Below are 19,368 nucleotides of genomic sequence, written 5' to 3'. Positions count from 1 at the left end.
TTATCTGTAAATCGTGTGTTGTCAGTTGTCAGATTTGCATTTGTCACCACTGTGTGAAGAGTGAATAGAAAATAATTTATATTTTTATTTTACAAATTAACACGTAATTATTGTATCCACATTAATTATTATATATTTCTTAAGATTATGGTAGTTTGCACTCCACGTATAGTGGATTGTATGGCAAAATATGTTTATATGTCGTGAAAAATAATTAAATAGTTCAAAATGTGGTCGTTTTTCTCTCGGGATCCTACGAAAGACTTTCCTTATGAAGTAGGAGATCCTGTGCCTGGATTAGAAGATAGAAGTGTGTGGACTTTACACAAAGGCAAGAAGAGGGGCACGCAGGATGAAGTATCAATATTTTTATTCGATGTTCAGAAGCATTCTGAAACATTGTTCGACATAGCTAAGGCCTCCCTAAAGAAACTAAAGACTATGAGACACCCTAGCCTTTTACATTATTTAGATAGCTGTGAAACTGAAAAATTTTTATATGTAGCTACTGAGTATGTAGAGCCTCTAGCCACGCACATAGAAGATTTAAAACTTGAGGGTCCTCAGAAGGAATTATTCCTTTCGTGGGGTATTTTTCAAATCACTGTAAGTATTTGTAGTCATTATGTTACAAAGCATTCAAAAGGTCATTACTCTTCTTGATTAACTTGTTTGATTGCATCATCAATAAAAAGTTGATATAAAAACAGTACTGGCACTAAATTGATGCTTGTTTATGATTGGCCACTTGAAATTATGAGTCATTTAATTCGAATTTCAAATGTGATATTAATCTAGCAATGTTGTTACAGAGAGCATTATCATTTTTAAATAATGATGGCAACATGAGGCATAACAATGTGTGCCTGTACTCTGTCTTTGTTACCTTGGCGGGGGAGTGGAAACTAGGGGGTTTCGAGTTTCTCTCTGCCCAAGGAGGTGCAGACACTAGCAACCCTATACCTATAAAAATATTGCCAGCTCTTGAAATTTATGACCCTCCAGAGAAGAAAGATCCAGCTAAATTAAAAACAGTTACGAAATGGTTAGTATCGGAGTTTTTTCTGATAAGAATTTTACATTGACCTAATTGGAATGATATTTGAACTATGAACTAAATTCAGGATTAACATTCAATTTACACATGCACAAATTAAAAACTTTATAGTCAACAAATAAATTCATCATATTTTTTTTTAGGGTAGACCCAACTAAACTACCCATCACTTTTATTAGTCATGTAATTTATCCTATGTATTTAAAACATAAACTGATGAACAAAAAGCAATCATCTTTCTAATGAATCCTCAAAATACTTTCAAAAGCTACTAATTTTATTTAATTAGCTGATCAAGCTGACATGTCAGCAACATGAAACACTAGACTAAACATTTCTTCCATCAATATATTATATCTAAACTCCATATTCTTTTCTAAAAAGCTCTTCAGACATGTGGGGCCTAGGATGCCTAATATGGGAGGCATACAATGGTCCCTTGAAGAACCAGCCTGCACTGAAGACCACTGACAACATTCCTAAACAATTGTGCACTTTGTACTGTGAGCTGGTCAGTGCCAACCCTGCATCGAGGCCAAACCCTGCTGACATTATAACCAGGTAAGATTAACCTCTTAAGTGCTGCTATATGACTGAGTTATTTTTACAAATACCCACACTTATCAGTAAAATATCACAGATATGATTCTGTTATCAAGATTTTACTAAAATGTTTAGTAAAGTTTGAAAATTGTTTATTATTCAGTATTCACATGATAAAATCTTATGGTATTACTTACATACATTACCACACGCCTGTTTCCTATTGGTGTAGGAAGAAACTATAGAATGCTAATTGCTATGATTCTTACATACCTCTTTTGTTTCATCAAGAGTCATCAGTTTTTTCATGCATGCTCTTATGGTTTTATACACTCAAAAATTTACAACATCAAAATATTTTAGGTGTAGGAAAATCGGAGGCTACTTCAAAAATGATTTGATAGACTCCATGCTGTTTTTGGAAGAAATTCAGATTAAGGATAAGGCGGAGAAAGGGAAGTTTTTCTCCACTCTCAGCTCCCATCTCGACGGGTTCCCTGAAGCCGTGTGTGTTCACAAGATCCTGCCGCAGTTGCTGACAGCATTCCACTACGGAGACGCTGGGTCTTTTGTGTTAGCACCCATGTTTAAGGTAAATAAAAACCGAATTATCATTTACTTGTCTATTACACTTGTTGTTTCTTGGATTCTATTTTCTTATTGAATGCTTTTACTTTGACTTTATTTTACTTAATAAGTTATGTTTTCCTCCAGATATTTGGAATGAAAGTCTGGTTTCCCTAAGTCTGACTGAACTAGTCAGAGTTACAAAGAGTTTATATCCAACCACTACTTAATTACATTACTGTTACTTCGTTGTATCATTATAGGCTGTAACCAAGTGTTATTTATTTAGAATTAACACTTGAACAGCTGCACAAATATACCTACTGATATACAATCAATTATTACCCTAAAAGTGTCATAGAAAAAATGGTAAATGTGCTTTGAAGAGCTAACTGCAACTATTTTTGCGATGGTTTCTTATTTAATACTTCGTATTACTGCCTTGTTGGTCAAGTTGACCAGGATTCGATTGTCCCAGTGTCAGACGAAAAGTGTTATTTGCTTAGGATTTTTATTTTGACCTCTAAGCCATGTGGGCGTGTGCCTGGTATATGACAATAAGTTGTAGGTTTTCTCCTTCTCCTCCTCACTTGTATTTTCTCTCCTGTCGTGAGTGTCTCGTCCTGTGCGTTTACAAACATACAAGTTCACGGTCACAGACCTGAATCAACAATTTGTGGATCACCCAGAGTTGCTCCGTGAAACGGACCCGCTACACTGCTACCCGTTGCCCAACCAAAAATGTGATGCTATTGTTTCAGCTGGGTAAACTGCTAGACGATGCTGAGTACCAGAAGCAGATAGTGCCGTGTGTCATCAAGCTCTTCGCCTCCAATGACAGGACGACGCGGTCTCGACTGCTGCAGCAACTGGACCAGTTCATCATGCATCTGCAGAACTCTACGGTATGATTTATCTATACTTGTTTCTGTAATGATGACTGCCTCGTTGGTCGAGTGGTCGCAGATGCGACTGCCGGGCAAGGGGTCTCGGGTTCGATTCCCGTGTTGGACAAAGAATTACTGGGTTGTTTTCGGAATTTCAAAAAATTTCTCAGAAGTAGCATGGAGGTTGGAATTGTGCCCAGAATATGGCAAAAGGATCACCTCCTATTACATGGACTTACAACATAAATTGTGAAAAATAAGTGTACACAGTGGCATTACGTGTCATAATGTGCACCTCTGCCTACCCTTCGTGGATCAAAGGCGTGACGATATGTATTGAATCGAAATGTCAAAAAGTCAGTTCTAAAAAGTACATGTTGTTGTGTGTTATCGTTTGAATTTAGTAAACAAGTGTTTGCGTGCCATATCTCGGCGCGGATGCGAACGCAATACCGGCATTGTTACGCAACAAACATAGCTACATGAATTGTATGTACATTTTACTACTCTGTACTGAAATTTTTCATACAAAACTTTGAAAGAAGTTTTAAATTATGTTTTCAATGGAACTAGCTATTTAATACATTTTGTGTAGTCACAAGGAACGCCATGCGACATTTTTAAACCAATTTATCGTATCGTCGTAAGTTTTTTATTCCAGATAATAATATGTGTCAGATATTTCGATAGACATTAAAATATAGTCCACTATCTTATTGACGGCTAATTATAATCACTTGCCATCAAGTGATCTGTTCGCTCCTTTACCCCCCTTTTTGCTAACGAGGGGAAACTTTCAAAAGGTGATATAAGACTACAGAGTGTGGGATTTTTACCTCACTAAAACCACCCCAGTCACCCTCAATACCGAATCCTCTTAGTAGACATGCTCCGGAACCCCCTTTAATAACGGTCCTTTAATAACACCATAAAAATCCTACAATATAATAATGATTTCTAACACACCCCAATTAATTTGCAGGTGAACGACCAGATATTCCCGCAAGTGGTGCACGGGTTCCTCGACACGAACCCCATCATCCGGGAGCAGACAGTCAAGTCCATCGTCCACCTGTCTTCTAAGCTCAACTACAATAACCTGAACGTGGAAGTGCTGCGACACTTCGCCAGGTTACAGGCTAAGGATGACCAGGGCGGTATACGGTGAGTGCACTCATAGATAATTGGCATTAAGTAGTAGAAGTTAATTGATTGCATGGTGTTAATACTATTGTAACGTTTTTTTTGCATCAATTTATCTAATTCTATCTTAGGGATAAGGGCTGCCGATGCAAAACTGAGCTAACGTCTCCGATACATAGACACAATAGAAAACACATTGTGTCTCGCGTGGATCTGCGTTCATACCAAGGGTTACAGTTATTACTAATTTAAAAAAAAATCGATGACATAAGCTGTGGTAAACAGGTTTTAAGTCCACTTGGTGATCTAAAAAGATATAGCAGGTGTTTACAAAGAAAATCGCAGGTTTTTACACAAATAGTCTTGTTGTTGGTTTATTCATATCATCCATTCAGCACTTACGACATCATTGGCCATATACCAACCTCCTTTCCTAAAAACTTTTTTTAACGTTGTTAAGACTGCGTTTTTTAATACAAAATCTATTCTTCTTTCCAGAACCAACACAACAGTCTGCCTGGGCAAGATAGCTCAGCACTTGCACCCCCAGATCCGGCAGAAGGTCCTGGTGTCCGCGTTCGTGCGCGCGACCCGCGACACGTTCCCGCCGGCGCGCCAAGCGGGCGTACTGGCGCTGGCGGCCACGCAACAATACTTCTTACTGGCTGAGGTCGCCAACAGAGTACTGCCCGCTTTATGCCCGCTGACCAACGATCCGGAGAAACAAGTAAGTTGTGCTGTGACTTTCTTTTAATGAATTAGACTTAGTACGAGTTTAGTGTACGTTTAAAGTAATCGAAACGAGAGCGCGTTCGGAGTACGATCTAACTAATCAGAGCGCCGAACGCGCATATTTGCTAACTAGCTACTTCCGCGCGGTTTCACCCGCTCTGCTCGGTTCCTATTAATCGTAGCGTGATGTTTTATAGCCTATAACCTTCCTCGATAAATGCGCTATCCAACACAAAAAGAATTATTTAAATCGGACCAGTAGTTCCTGAGATTAGCGCGTTCAAACAAACAAACAAACAAACTCTTCAGCTTTATAATATTAGTATAGATTTAATGGTTACCTAGTTCTTAGCAATTGTTCCGTTACTAAGTAATAATTTAAATAATTAATTAATGTCTTTGAGCACGGCAGTTAATACCTTATCAAACTTAACTATCGTTTTAAATGCAATGTAATGTAAGTAATTAGTGTGATTACACACTAAGATAGTTAAATGTTCAAGGATGTTAAAGAAGCTTTAGTGGCCTGAGAATGTATAATAATGTTTGTTCTAGGTTCGTGATGCAGCTTTTAGAACTATAAAAGGATTTCTCGGCAAATTAGAAAAAGTCTCTGAGGACCCCAGTCTAAAGGAGGGAATGGGTAAGATAGTAATTGTCTTTTGATTATGTAAAATTTTCTTTTTTTATTACTATCGAATAAACTGCTGACTGCATGCTAAACGTGAAGATTATGGCAAACCCCTTCCCCATAGAGGAGGGTCATAGTCCAGCAATGATATTGATGATGAAACTGATGTTTTTTTATAGAGGACTTTAATTATATTATTTTAAAGAAAAATCTCTCATTATCTTCCCCTTGTTCGCTGCAGAAGCGGACGTGCACACGGCCACTCCCTCGCTGAGTAACGCTGCGGCGACGTGGGCCGGCTGGGCCGTCACCGCCGTCACCGCCAAGTTCTACCGCTCGCACTCCGACACGGCGCGAGTGTCTCACCCCAAGTCCGTTCTGTCCAAGCCTGGATCACTCGGTAAGGATTCAAAAATGTATTTTTTAGTTAAATAGACTATTTATCGAAGAAGCCATAAAATATCACGCATACATTTTGTTACAGTTCATAATAAAATCGTGCTGTTTGAGTATTTAAAACCACATTTATGATGTAAAATGTTCATGTTTCAAAACATTTACTCTCATACAAATATCAGTAATTGAGTAAGCAGCTTGAACAAAGTATAAAATTATCTCTAAGCAATCATAATTTTTTGTTAAGCAATAATAGTTAATTAGTTGACAATTAATTTTGAACTTTACATAGTTTACAATAAAGTCCCAATTTGCAGAGCAACCGTCATCGAGTAGTATGTCAACGACTACATCGTCGGTGACCTCGATGACGTCACTGGAGCACAGCGAGTCGGCTTCCGACTATGATCCAGATCATTGGGACATGGCGGCTTGGGGCGAGATCGACTCTAGCGCAGGTTTGTGGAATGATATAAACCAAAGTACTCGTTTAAATTCTAGCAGTTCAGTAATACATACCTACTTTGCTTCATGATTGTGGTCAATTATACAAACGCCACTCAATTTGAGGATGGTCCCAAGAATGGTTCTGTCATCATTGAAATTCTTCAGTATTCGGGCGTTGGGGTCAGTTATTATCGGTCGCGTAACACCGCGTAACAAATAAACATATAGAAAGCACTCATCCGATGATACGTTAGTGCAACCGACAATACGCTTGATGTATTTTACGTCAGATATGAACCGACCCTTAGGGATTGAGCTCAAGACATTTCTTAGTAAATGAACTCGAAACATTCGTATAAAAGAAGATACTTACTATTCATTAAAAATGCAAAATTTATTTTGATAATTTGTTTATTTTATTCATCACAGACTATAATATGAGTCGTATATTATAATAATAACAAGATCCAATATACTATAGCTGGATAAGTTAGACTTACTCTAAGTACACTCCAAATTCTTAAAATTATTAATCTAATCTAGTAATCTCTAATAAAATTCTGCGAATAAAAATCTTAAATTGACTATCACTGAGTTTCTTGATATTCACAGCTTTGGGATGGCAATCTGAAACCAATAAAAAGTATTGTTATTTGCTATGCGTTGCCATGTTGCCCTGCCCCCTACCTATGGGCCACTTACGTATGGGTAATGTTGATATAAAATTATGTTAAGTAGCAGTTGTATATTCTTAAAGGTACCGGCGCAAGCGCGAAGTCCCCGCCGAGCAGTGGCAGTGCGCAAGCGACGCCTGCGCTCGCCGCTCTCTGTGAGGACGACTGGGACAACGAGGAATGGGGCGAGCTACAGGAACAGCCTGTACGTATCCTATTTATTTACTATAGTTTTATATGATGTTCTGAGCACTATTAATGGAAATTGTGTGGAATATGAGTATGAAACTTTCTTTGAATGAAGAACTCTTACCGCAAAGTTAATTCTAAGCAAAATCTTAAGTCCTTAAACAGTGTCTATGTCTACATCATCTACCTACATAGTGTGTTTTTTCTCCATAGAATGTTGATTGAATATTAAAGTACACTTGTTTATGTAATGATATACATAAGGGGTAGACAAAAGTGAGCTTATACAACGTAACTCACTTTTCTCTAGTTATGTAATATGTATCTAAGTTACATAATATTTATACCAATAATACTATACAATAGTATAGGAAGCACCAGGCACAAACATTTTATAACTCTCTACTAACTCAAGCTTTCCCAAATCAGTGTGCAGAAGCAGAGTTAGCGAGCCCATCAGAAACATGGAACAACTCTCAATGGACGGACCCTATCTTCAACAATGCTAACGCGACGTACGTGCGCGGCGGACGCTTGGAACACAGACCCACTGCGCACCAAAACAGCAACGACTCGCTCGGCGGATGGGAGGACAGCGAGTTCGAACCCATCGAGGAAAATGCTGACGGTAATGTTATATTGGTGTTATAAATGTCGAGCTATTTTTGTTTGCTTTAATGCGTTTATAGATTGGATTAGTAATATTGGAAGTACTAGTCCAATATAAAAAAAAATAAAAGGCCTGCAAGACATATGTAGCTCTATAACACGTCTGGTGGTCCAGACGCCTAGCCTGATACTAAAAAAATGCTAATTGTTTAGTATCAGGTGCTTTGTCTGTTCATTTGCTTTCCATCCATAAAAAAAAACTACTGATCAAAAAAGGTAGCAAACTACTAGTATTACATTTCTCATGGCGTCTTGCATTTACATCTTACACTGTTACCCAACACGATAGATCTATAGAATTAGCAATCGATTTCGCCGGCTCACTTTCATTCGGTTTTTCTTGAATTCTGATTACGAGGTTCAACATAAAATTCACGTTATGTTAACGCTTTTACCACAAAAACGTACAATCATATTTCCATTGAATCATCAACGTGAATATTGCTTTGCAAATGGCTAGAATTGAGAAAAATCCTTCCCAAGTTGATTTGCCTTAACTCCTTGTCCTAGGAAGGACCTGGTCAAGTATCAAGTAGTCATGGGTTGCAGACAAGGCAAAGATGTCGCTGTTTCGGTATTTACGTGCAAATTGATCGCATTTGAGCTTCGTTTATATTAGTCGTGCATCGAAGCTATGTTTTATGTTTATATAGTTAGTTTACACAAGGCTTTTACAGCTTCAGAGGAGTTATATAAAAGAAAATAGTCAAGGCCTTATTGCATTCCATTTTCACTCCTTTTAAAGGGAAATAAAGTTGTTTATGTAATTGTAATAACTCTTGTGTGCTTCAACAGAAAATAACGCCTCAAAAATGGACGAGATGCGAAGAAAGAGAGAGGAGAGGAAACTTCAAAGGCAGAGGGAGATGGAAGCTCGTCGCTCGGCCCGGGGTCAAGGACCTATGAAACTGGGCACTAAGATCACCACCGCGCCCCCGCCATTTTAACGGACAAACACGGTGAATTCCAAATCTAAATTTAAAATCAATTTTGAAATCATTTTTGAACGTCGTCTTGTGTGTGAAACTGGATTGCTGGTATACCTAGCTTAAATCGAAACCAGTGAAGTTGAAGGCGTTTTATTAGCCTTTTTACTTATATGTCTTGATGCGGCGACGGCAACGCGAGATACCTCGGTACTTCAGGCAAAGCAAGCTATGAATATTATACATCTTTGCGTCAAATTATAGTACTAGTTCTTAAAGTTGCCTCTCCTATTTTCAGACATTACTTGCTACAACATTCTTTGTAAACTTTGAAAGGGAACTCGATGGAATCTTGATATAAAATGTCCATTTAAGCGATGTATCGGATGACTCGATATTTTTCAATTTGAAAGATTCCTAATTTCGATATTTGAATAAACTGACACAAACTCCTATAGATTACAGATCTTATTTTTTTTTAATTTTATTTCTTTTGTGCATATTTCTTAGGTTTAGTTTTGCATTATTTATTTTATTCTGCATTATAGTAAAATTATCTATATTAATTATTAATTATTTACTACTGCTTATATGACCGATGCACATTGTAGTGTTCAATTATATTATCAAACAGGAGTTTGGCGACTGTTTTTATAAGGCAAAAGGACTGCGACGAAGATTGAGATGTAATAATACATATGCACTCTATCATGGGCATTAAAATATAAAGAAATAATATGTATTCATATTTATCATGTCAAGTGCAACGACCCTCGCGATATACCCAGCTTATGACTCATCTACAGTTACCTAACGCACTATATAATTACTTTACACTATATAAACAATGCAAAATTAACAAAACAACTGCCCGTAGGTCGCTAGGTGTGGGCACAGCCTTAAAACAAATCCATTCAAACGATTGTGAGTCAATGACGTCATCATAGTGTTCTGATTGGTCGATATTAGGGAACAAGTATTGTAAATTGATATGCACCAAATATAGAGCGCTCAAGTGAGACTAGACGCCATTAAGGCATTAAATAATATTTTCAAAATTGTTCTTAGGCGAGACTCGTAACGCTGAACGTGAAATTTTTGACCTGGAGCGGTGATTTTTTAATTGTATCGAGATATGATATTGAATTTTTGTGACCTCGTATAGTCACGTGGTTAAATCGATAGTCGATAATTTTAATCGATATTTTGTGTGCACCTCTAGTTGTCCTGCCGTAACCACGTGGCTGTAAGGAGGTCGTGGATACATAATCGATTGCCATGTTTTCCTCTAGCTTGTAATTGCGTATGATATTCAAATAAATGTACAGATGTATGAAAACAAAATGCTTTTTTCCTGTGGTGATTATAGGGACTTGTGCAATCGGCAAATGAGGGTGTCAATTTGATGTAAGTTCTTGTGTGGATGGGTCCGCTTAAATATTGGTTTAGATGATACTTGAAATTGTGGCCAAACACTTATTTAAAATGTATCTATTTCAGTTCCGTTGGAGACAATGTAATGCTTAAGGGGATATTTTGGAAACATTCATGATTCATACTATATTAACAACTTTGCTTTAGTGCATCCGAAGTCCAAACTATCTCATTGAGCATTATGTTTGAAACTATAATAATGTATTACTAAAGGATTTTGTCCAAACAATTTCAAGTATACGAAACTCCTGAAACCGCTCGTACGGATAGTAAACGCTATTTACATAGTATTAAGGCTACATTTTCAATAACCAGACAATTTGTATGCGGAATAGATAAAGGTTTAACATTACAGTCGTTTGAGTTAAAAAATGGATGAATTAATGTAACATTGGACCAGGCAAAACATAAATTCACGTTTTTGTCCCATATCGCTGAGCAGGATTTCGTTTTTAAATCGGCGTAAATCGCTTACCATCAAGCAATCAGTATGCTCGTTTATCCCCAATGCCATAAAAATACACGCATTTTTCTATGACAAGAGATATGAGAATGACATAAAAAACTAGCGTGACTTATGTCAAACAACACATTGACATTTCAGTGTCACTCGATTCGACTAGTGCTTATGTCATTTCTCTAGAGGAAAGTGCAATAAAACTTAAAATGACAAGTGTATACAGGCTGTGGCATAATTTTATATTACGCAGAATAAATTCACATTTGAAATGAAAATGGACAAATCAATGTAACATTGAAGTAGTACGTAAATTAACACCAACGTCCCTTATTTGGATACATGCATTTTACTATGACAACTGAGAAGAAGCAAATGGCATAGATGAGTGAATAGAAAAAGGAATTTAAACAATACATTGACTTTTCTATTCGACTTGTGTTTATGCCATTTGTCTAAAGGGCAGTGCAATATGATTAAAATGACAAATGTATAAAAACGAAATAAATACAGAACAACTTTACTTAAAACATTACAAGTCAATGTTACATTGAACCATTCAGTCATAAATTCCCGCCGTTGTAACATAAAGGGGTAAACAGAAACTACGTATTTATGTTTAGATACACAAAAATACATGCATTTTACTATGACAAGAGATATGAAAATGGCATAGAAATTTAACATAGAAAAATCAATGTATGAAACTGACACAAATTATGTCAAGCAATACATTGATTTTGCTGCCCAACTAGCGTTTATGTCAATCTGCCGTCACCACTCTACACTGGCAGTATAGCCGACAACTTTGTATTGGAGACTCGGTTGCCATAAAAAAGAAAAAAAGCGTTTATGTCATTTTCTTAAAGGGGAGTGCAATAACTGAAAATGACAAGTGTATACAGAGTGTGGTCCAATGTTACAAGATACGTCCAATTTTACTCTGAGCGACTGTAAAATTTTAAATATTATTTATTCCTAATACATATTGTCTGGGTTGAAAAAATCAATGGAAATTATATAAAATACTATGTATGTATATAATATGAATTATTATAATGTATGAAATATCAGACTGAACTGGTCTATGGATTTTATGTATTGTATTTGGCGTTATAAATTGTACTTATTTATGTATTTTTGTCGAGTGTATTACAGTCTTCACTGGGTTGTATACATCTTTTGAAATATCCCCAAAAATGATATAATTATGATACTCGATAGATTCATTACAATAGTTATAGAAAATGTTCATTCCATTTTACATTAACTCTTGCACAGTTGCCTTTTATAAAGACATGCACCAAAATATAATAATATTAACAAGAATTTATATATATTTTCAAAATAAATAATACATTTCCTGCAGCTAAAACATCTCTGTATCTTTATCTCAATTCATAATACATATTTTAAATTGGAATTTTTGCTATTCGAGAATATTCCGGATCATTTGACGTAAGACATAGACATAGCTTCTACATAAATTAGTTTTTAACGATGAATTATTATAATGAAATGGATTATTATGAAGAATGTTGATCTTAGGGACGTATTAGACCAGTATTTTTACTGGTGACGTCATAGAGATTTGAAATATATTGAGAACAGTTATTTAGTAAAGTATTTGCTACTGAGGCTGCAATAGACGAGATAACATACAAACCGATATTCTATTTGAATGTGTGTTAAACGAAAAATCTTAATCTATCCGCTAAATTTACACTTCTGTAAATAAAACATGTAAAAATGACAAATATGTGTTTACTTTAACTAACCCGCTACTAATACTACGCCAAAATGAAATAAAACAAAAACATTAAGCAAAAAATATGGTTTAATGATGCAATTTTTAACACAATACATGTTAGTTACAAAAAATAATCTCTTATATACTTACTTCATATTTTAAGTACATATTTTCGAAGCTTATATAGTGAAATTGTACATAATATAATAGTATGTGAATAAAAACTTAGCCAGCCTGTTGTAACCTCCTTTATAAAAAGAAAATGGCGGAACTAACTAAGTTTTTAAGCATAAATCTAGCGTTACAAACTAAAATTGGCAACATAATAACAAACATTAGTATATTAGCATTTCTATTCTACATACATAAGAAGCAAAATCTAAGTAGCAACAAATTTTTAATAACAATTTATGCGCGCCTTGATATTACTTTAATATAATTATGTGCTAGGATATCCATTATCAATTGGTCACCCCATCAAATGTAAATGTCACATGTCACTTTGACATTTTTAAAGTGACCTCAACCTTTGATGGATAGAAGAATTGACCCTGCAAACTGTAAATACGCGAACGACCAAGCAGAGACCACAAGATCCAACACAAAAAAAAAGCAAATAGCAAGATAACAGTGATTTTTAATAACAACAAATAATAACAATAGGAAAAAATAACTTTAATTCGAATTCTAGTTCACCCAACGTTTCTGATTGGTTGATGAGCTGTCATTAATGTCATATTGCCCACTGTGATTGGTTTAAAATTTGAATTTATTCTTTTTTATAAATTCCGCAGATTGCGACCCAAATGACAATCTCAAGGTTATCCATTGGCGTATACTAATTTTAATTTCCTGTTTTTACGATAACCGACTACGTAACAATGCGATAACGAGTGCGTTATGTGATTAGGTAATGAGGGGGGTTAATAATTTACATGTGCATATCTGAGATTATATTAATCAACATTATTATGCAGATATTCATAGATAAAACTTGCAAAAGGTAATAAAATGACAACCAATTCACAACCTTGGTACAACAAACTTTAATAGTGCAAGAAACACACACAGAACACAATAATCCGTCTTTAGAATATTAGTGACGTCATAATCTTTGTAAACAGATGTTAGGTGGGTGCTGTATGGATGTGCCGTGATGTCTGCTCGGCCCCTTGACGTACTTACAGTTTAGAGCGCAGGTCGGATGTCCCAGCGGCTAATTGTCAAGATGGCTCTTCGAACCTGGAATAGAAAGATAGGTTTGTTTAATTAGTGAACTGTTTAGATAAGGACGGAAACGGGCGACAAGTAATAATGGTGATCCTTTTTTTTAATATTGCCCCACACTAGGATTTTCTCCTGTATCGTGGGTGCATTTACAAACATACTAGTTCACATGCACATAATACCCAAACCCGAAACAACAATTTGTGCATCACACAAAGAGTTGCTCCGTACGGGAATCGAACCCGTTACAGATTGCACGGCAGCCGGTTGCCCAGCCAACGCGCCAACCGTGCAGTCAATTCGCCAAACGGATCAATTTATATTCCAACAAAAATCATGCAAAATATCAACCTTCAGTGAATAAATTAAATATGTATTGAATTGAATAAATATTATATTATAAAGGATTAACATACCGCATGTTCATAGCGTTAGAGTTTCCGGGTTCCATCTTGTATCCGAGAGTCTCGTAGAACTTGATCAGTTTGTCTTTGCAGTCCAAAGACATCTTGTAGCAACCGAGCTCCTGAGCTAGCAGCGATACTGTTACTACGATCCTGAAATTGAAGTATTAAATTAAATTACAATACATATATTTTTCGTTAACATTGATAAGTCTGCGTTTGGCCACCGAACCGCCTACTGCCAGGACGGCGACGTGAAGATGTGGCCGAAGATGGAGCACATAGACTTAAGAAGTAAATATTCACTCTGACCTTGAAAAGACCCGGAGTGTATTTCAATTTTAAATTGTAAATATTTACCACACGTTACTTTTAAAAGTCAGCTAGTTTAATTGATATTTAATTGATTTTTAGTTCACCCAGCATTTATAATTGGTCCATGATCTGTCATTTATACTTCGACATGTCTTTTATTTATGTACGAATGTCCTGTCATATTAATTGCTAACATAAATTGCAACTTTAACTAACAAATTAAGCGTTTCTAGTCGATGATCGATCAGATAGCACTACATAATCGACGATATTTATATTAAAAAGATTATGTTTGCTGATACGTCGTGTATTACGCACGGAACAGAAAGATACTTACAATTTTCCCAACTGCTTGCCTCTGTAAGTGTCATTGACAACCACATCTTCTAAACGTCCCCTCTGAAAAAACAAGAAAACATACGATTAAATAATATTACCAAAAACCTATAATTCTAAGAATAACTTCTCGATATTAAGTAAGAACTTGTTTAAGAATTGTGTCACGCGCGTTTCGGATGTCCACAACCAGTTGTATTATGCATTGAATCCCAAAACATCGTAATATTTTATATTAAACAGCTCTCAATAGAAACGTGATCGTAGTAGCTTCTCAATATAAACGTGATTGTAGCTGGTTCAAGTAAAATCAAGCAATTATTTAAATAGTTTTAATTGACTAATTCTTTTGATAGATAACAAAAATCCATGCTGGCAACACACAAAGAGTTGCCAAACACATATTCAATAGGGGATGTTGTCCTTAGTATTTATCAATTCTTACGTCTTTGTCTTTCTTTAATGATGCAACAAAAAATTCTAAGGGTACGATGTTTATATCTGGAAATAGTTAAGAAGCTAGAAATTTATATAGACTGATTTATCTTTTGGCAAAGGAAACCCTTTCATAAATAAATAAACTCTCAGACTTTCCTAGAAAACATTATGCATAGAACTGTAGTACTTATTGTAAAGTTAACAAAGCGTATTATGACGTACCACTGAGCAGTTATGTATGAACTTCTGTTCAATGGTGAGTGTGGCTGCTCCAATCAGCTTAGATATACGTGTGTCCTCGATCACTGTGACGTAGTATCCGCCAGACTGCTTCATTTTAGTGAAACGATCTGAAAATAATTCAATTAACATTAAAAAAAAAAGGTATAACAAAGGTTTGTTAGTGGAAACGCTGTAACATGTCGCCTTAGATGAAAATAAGAATCAATAAATGCTGAACTCATTAGAGCAATACTAATGAAACTTCATAGTTATGTGGAATACTCTAATTGGCGTACTTTTATAACCTGATGCATAAATATACTGGAGCTTAAGAAAAAAAGGATCTATAGGAATCTGTAATGTCCGCCTATCCCCATGTAACAAAACCGTGAGTTACTTTGCTTTGGCATTCTCTTATAAGATTCAAATGGTATGTTCGATTGAACTCTGAAAAAGAACGTGCAATACGACTTCACAATCGTTCGCGCCAGCTCATATTATATTGTTTGCAAAACAATGCCACCACTAACCACTAGTATAGAGGTATACTTGTAACAGTCTACATGTTTTGAAATTGCAAGTTTTATTCAGGTTGTGTCATCTTTGCCGTTATTAAAACATGCATTTTTGTGTTATATCTGTACGTCCTAATTAAGTCAACAACGACCTCCAGTCATTCTTACGCCAGTTACTTTCAAAGTGAAGAATGATAATTACACTTGTGCCAATGTAGTGCAAAATAAAGCTCCATATGACTGCTCAAAAGACAGTATAGATATACCATCTATCCACATAGAAAAATAAGCCTAATTAGCTCTTCCATAAGTGCTCAAATCGCTCACAACGGTCAACGATCAGGAACTTGAGACAGAAAGGTCATTATCATTGCGCCGGTTTCGCCAAGGTCGCATACTTAAATGTCAATAAGTTTCGCATACCTTTGTATGTAACCTGTTTATGTGGACATCAAAATAATGAAAACGAATTTTATCGTTTTTTTTCTATTTGATTTGCTTTGGGTTCTTAAGCCTATTTTCATCTGATCCGGAGCTGCGGACTACCTAGTGGGTTTACCGGGGCTCCAACTCGAAAAGCAGGAGTAGGAACGGGGAGGTGTTTAGTCAGTAAGAGTCTGACACATCCTCTCGCCTCGCCCACGGCCGGAGAAGACATTGGATGGTATACCCTCTTAAAAAAAGAAAGACTATTTTCATACTTCGGCTTAAATAGGCCAGTTCAACCGGAGTGACCTTGCAAAGACAGACAACGCACTTGTAACTCCTCCGGTCTTACGCCTATCAAAAAAAGAACCTGAATCTATTTTCGGGCATTTATGACTTACTGGTTTAACGGCATTAAACTTAGACACCATTTTGTTTCAAATTGAGATCTAGTATTCGCGCACTTAAATGCTAGAGCTAGAACTGATACTGCTAATTACAACGATGTAACCTCTAGCAGCATACAAAACCTGGAAATATTAAAGTATAAAGGTAACTACTTTTTAACAGTGTGCTGTTTGCTGGTGGTGACAAAATCCTTGCAACACGATTGCTAGACGCACCCACATTTTGCACATGTGTGACGTAAAATAAACACATAGTACCATACACTGGTGACATTCAATTTAAAGTTGTTGCATACCTATTGAAACACGTTAATGTAATACCAATTACAAATTCACCACAGTTTTTATATTCTTTCATTTTGTTACATTGGTCATGCTCATTAATTCCGTGCAATTATATTTTGATACAGATAACGCTAATTGGCGCAATGTTAGGAATTTATTGCCAAGGCTTTTTATATTGTAACTCTATGCTTTAGTGGGACCAGTTGTCATGTTAGAAATGTATATTTCACCTTGAGAACACCTTCCCTTCATGTTCTAAGACAAGTAGGTAGTGATTGGTTTTCGTAACTTGTTGCTACTAATGTGCGGTTACCGCAAGCCAACGTGTTTTATATACACTCTGAATAGTAAATTTAAAGAAATATTTAGTACTAGCTACTTACTAATATTATAAAACTAAAGTGTTTGTTTGTTTGAACGCGCTAATCTCCCGAACTATTGGTCCGATTTGCGTGATGTTTTATAGCCTATAGCTTTCCTCGATTAATGCACTATTCAACACAAAAAGAATTATTCAAATCGGACCAGTAGTTCTGGAGATTAGCGCGTTCAAACAATCAATCAAACAAACTCTTCAGCTTTATAATATTAGTATAGATATATTTCTAAGACTAAAGACTAAGATTCTCTTACCTTCAAACTGCTTCCGCGTGACATTGCCCACACTGGTCAGTTGTCCAAGTAGCTGCAGGAATCCTTTATCATAATCAGAGCGCTGCAGCGGCCTCACGACCATCCAGTCTTCACCGGGATTCGCCGCGCTGATCTTAGGCTTAAACTTTGCCGGGCTTTTGTCGAAGTCCAAACGCTTGAGTATCTCTGGAGGATACAAGTATTCTGATGGCTTGCCATCCTGGTTCAAAAAGATTAACGGATTAAGAAATAAAAAAAAATAACACTGGTGATTTTAATCCAAACATCTAATGCTCGCGTAAAAAGTGCGCGTGAGATGTGGATGCACGATTATGGTATTTTAAAAAGTTTCAATGCCAATGTTACGGAATTTTGGCACTGTGATAATAATAATTGTAGTAAATTTATAGTGATAAAATATAGTCAACTACATACATAGCTTACAGGAAAACTATTTTGATAATGCCTAGTGTAACTTCCTGATGGGTGGGTCAATAGTTAAATGATTGTAAATACATAATCACAAGATACACTAAATAACAAATTGTGTAATGGGTCTTAATTAAAAAAAAAAACTTACGCATTGTTAGAACTTGATTGATAATATTTTCTCAAAAGAATTTCCTTTGCAATAAATCCCAGTACAACCTAATACTTTTCCTGTTTTCTTATCTCATACAATATTATAAGATAAACATCTAATGACACTGACAATGGATACCACTTATTGATTCAATGAAAAGATATAAATTCAATTTATTTATAGAGATTACAAAGAATATCAATTTAACATTATGTATATTTATCTTATCTTTAGATCCTTGTTAAGATGATTGGTGATAATAAAAAATATTCAATTTTATATGCAAAATATTTAAAATAAAATAAATTAATACTATAAAATATGACTAAATGTTTGGGGAGTTACATTACATACTTAATGCATGATTCAACATGATTTTATATTGAATAAATAATATTATATTTTACTCACAGAACTGAGGAGAAAATATTAAAGATTCATGTTTAATAAAACCTGTTTTTGAGTTTCAATATTAAGCTGATAATTTTTAATTACTTCTTATCTATGAAATTTAAAATACAATATAAAATAACACATGTTTACAATTACACAGTATCAATATTGGCAAATTTACATTAAGTATGTATACAACAGAAATTATTTAACTTTTTTAAAGTATTAAAGAATTTATACACTTACCATATTGTTATATTTCTCCATACCCATTTTCACTCGGTTAGTTATTATAAATTTGAGTGAAAATTACGTACACATGCTTTACAAGCGAGAAAAGGCTCGCTGTTTACGTAAAATAATTCTATTTGTGTACGTGGCTCTAATGGAACGCACTTGTTTCGTCAAATATTAAATAAATACCACGCCAAGACTGGCGCGCCGCGTTACGAGAACTGTGACTACGGCCCTGAAATTGTTTAATAGAATAGTAAAGTGAAAGTATTCTCGTAACCAGTCTCCGAACAACTCAGCCGGTCGCCCATCCACTGATCAGACATTTGACATTTGTGACATTGAAAAATGTCAACAATGCATATTAAAGTGACGACAGATAATATGTCAATCAATGTCAATATATAGTCGATTTTAAAAATAGTTATATATTTATATATTTTATTGA

At 35.5% G+C, this 19,368-nt stretch overlaps 2 protein-coding genes across 2 annotated transcripts; one reads left to right on the top strand and one right to left on the bottom strand.

Moving 5' to 3' along the window:
- Positions 1 to 20: 20 nt before the first annotated feature.
- On the top strand, positions 21 to 13,165 carry LOC118275286 (N-terminal kinase-like protein). Its single transcript, XM_035593196.2, has 13 exons — positions 21 to 606; positions 813 to 1,045; positions 1,442 to 1,618; positions 1,964 to 2,192; positions 2,929 to 3,072; positions 4,037 to 4,218; positions 4,696 to 4,924; positions 5,485 to 5,572; positions 5,802 to 5,960; positions 6,274 to 6,414; positions 7,161 to 7,282; positions 7,696 to 7,894; positions 8,731 to 13,165. Exons 1-13 carry the CDS (start codon positions 229 to 231, stop codon positions 8,880 to 8,882), a joined length of 2,433 nt encoding a protein of 810 aa, XP_035449089.1. The 5' UTR covers positions 21 to 228; the 3' UTR covers positions 8,883 to 13,165.
- On the bottom strand, positions 12,572 to 19,268 carry LOC118275287 (probable glucosamine 6-phosphate N-acetyltransferase). The gene is made up of 6 exons (XM_035593197.2): positions 18,933 to 19,268; positions 17,711 to 17,930; positions 15,445 to 15,572; positions 14,786 to 14,847; positions 14,146 to 14,286; positions 12,572 to 13,744 (listed from the first exon to the last, which is right to left on the bottom strand). Exons 1-6 carry the CDS (start codon positions 18,957 to 18,959, stop codon positions 13,726 to 13,728), a joined length of 597 nt encoding a protein of 198 aa, XP_035449090.1. The 5' UTR covers positions 18,960 to 19,268; the 3' UTR covers positions 12,572 to 13,725.
- Positions 19,269 to 19,368: the final 100 nt, after the last annotated feature.

Source organism: Spodoptera frugiperda, chromosome 8 (assembly GCF_023101765.2).
Source record: "Spodoptera frugiperda isolate SF20-4 chromosome 8, AGI-APGP_CSIRO_Sfru_2.0, whole genome shotgun sequence".
NCBI classification, from domain to species: domain Eukaryota; kingdom Metazoa; phylum Arthropoda; class Insecta; order Lepidoptera; family Noctuidae; genus Spodoptera; species Spodoptera frugiperda.
This window is presented reverse-complemented; position numbering and strand designations above follow the sequence as displayed.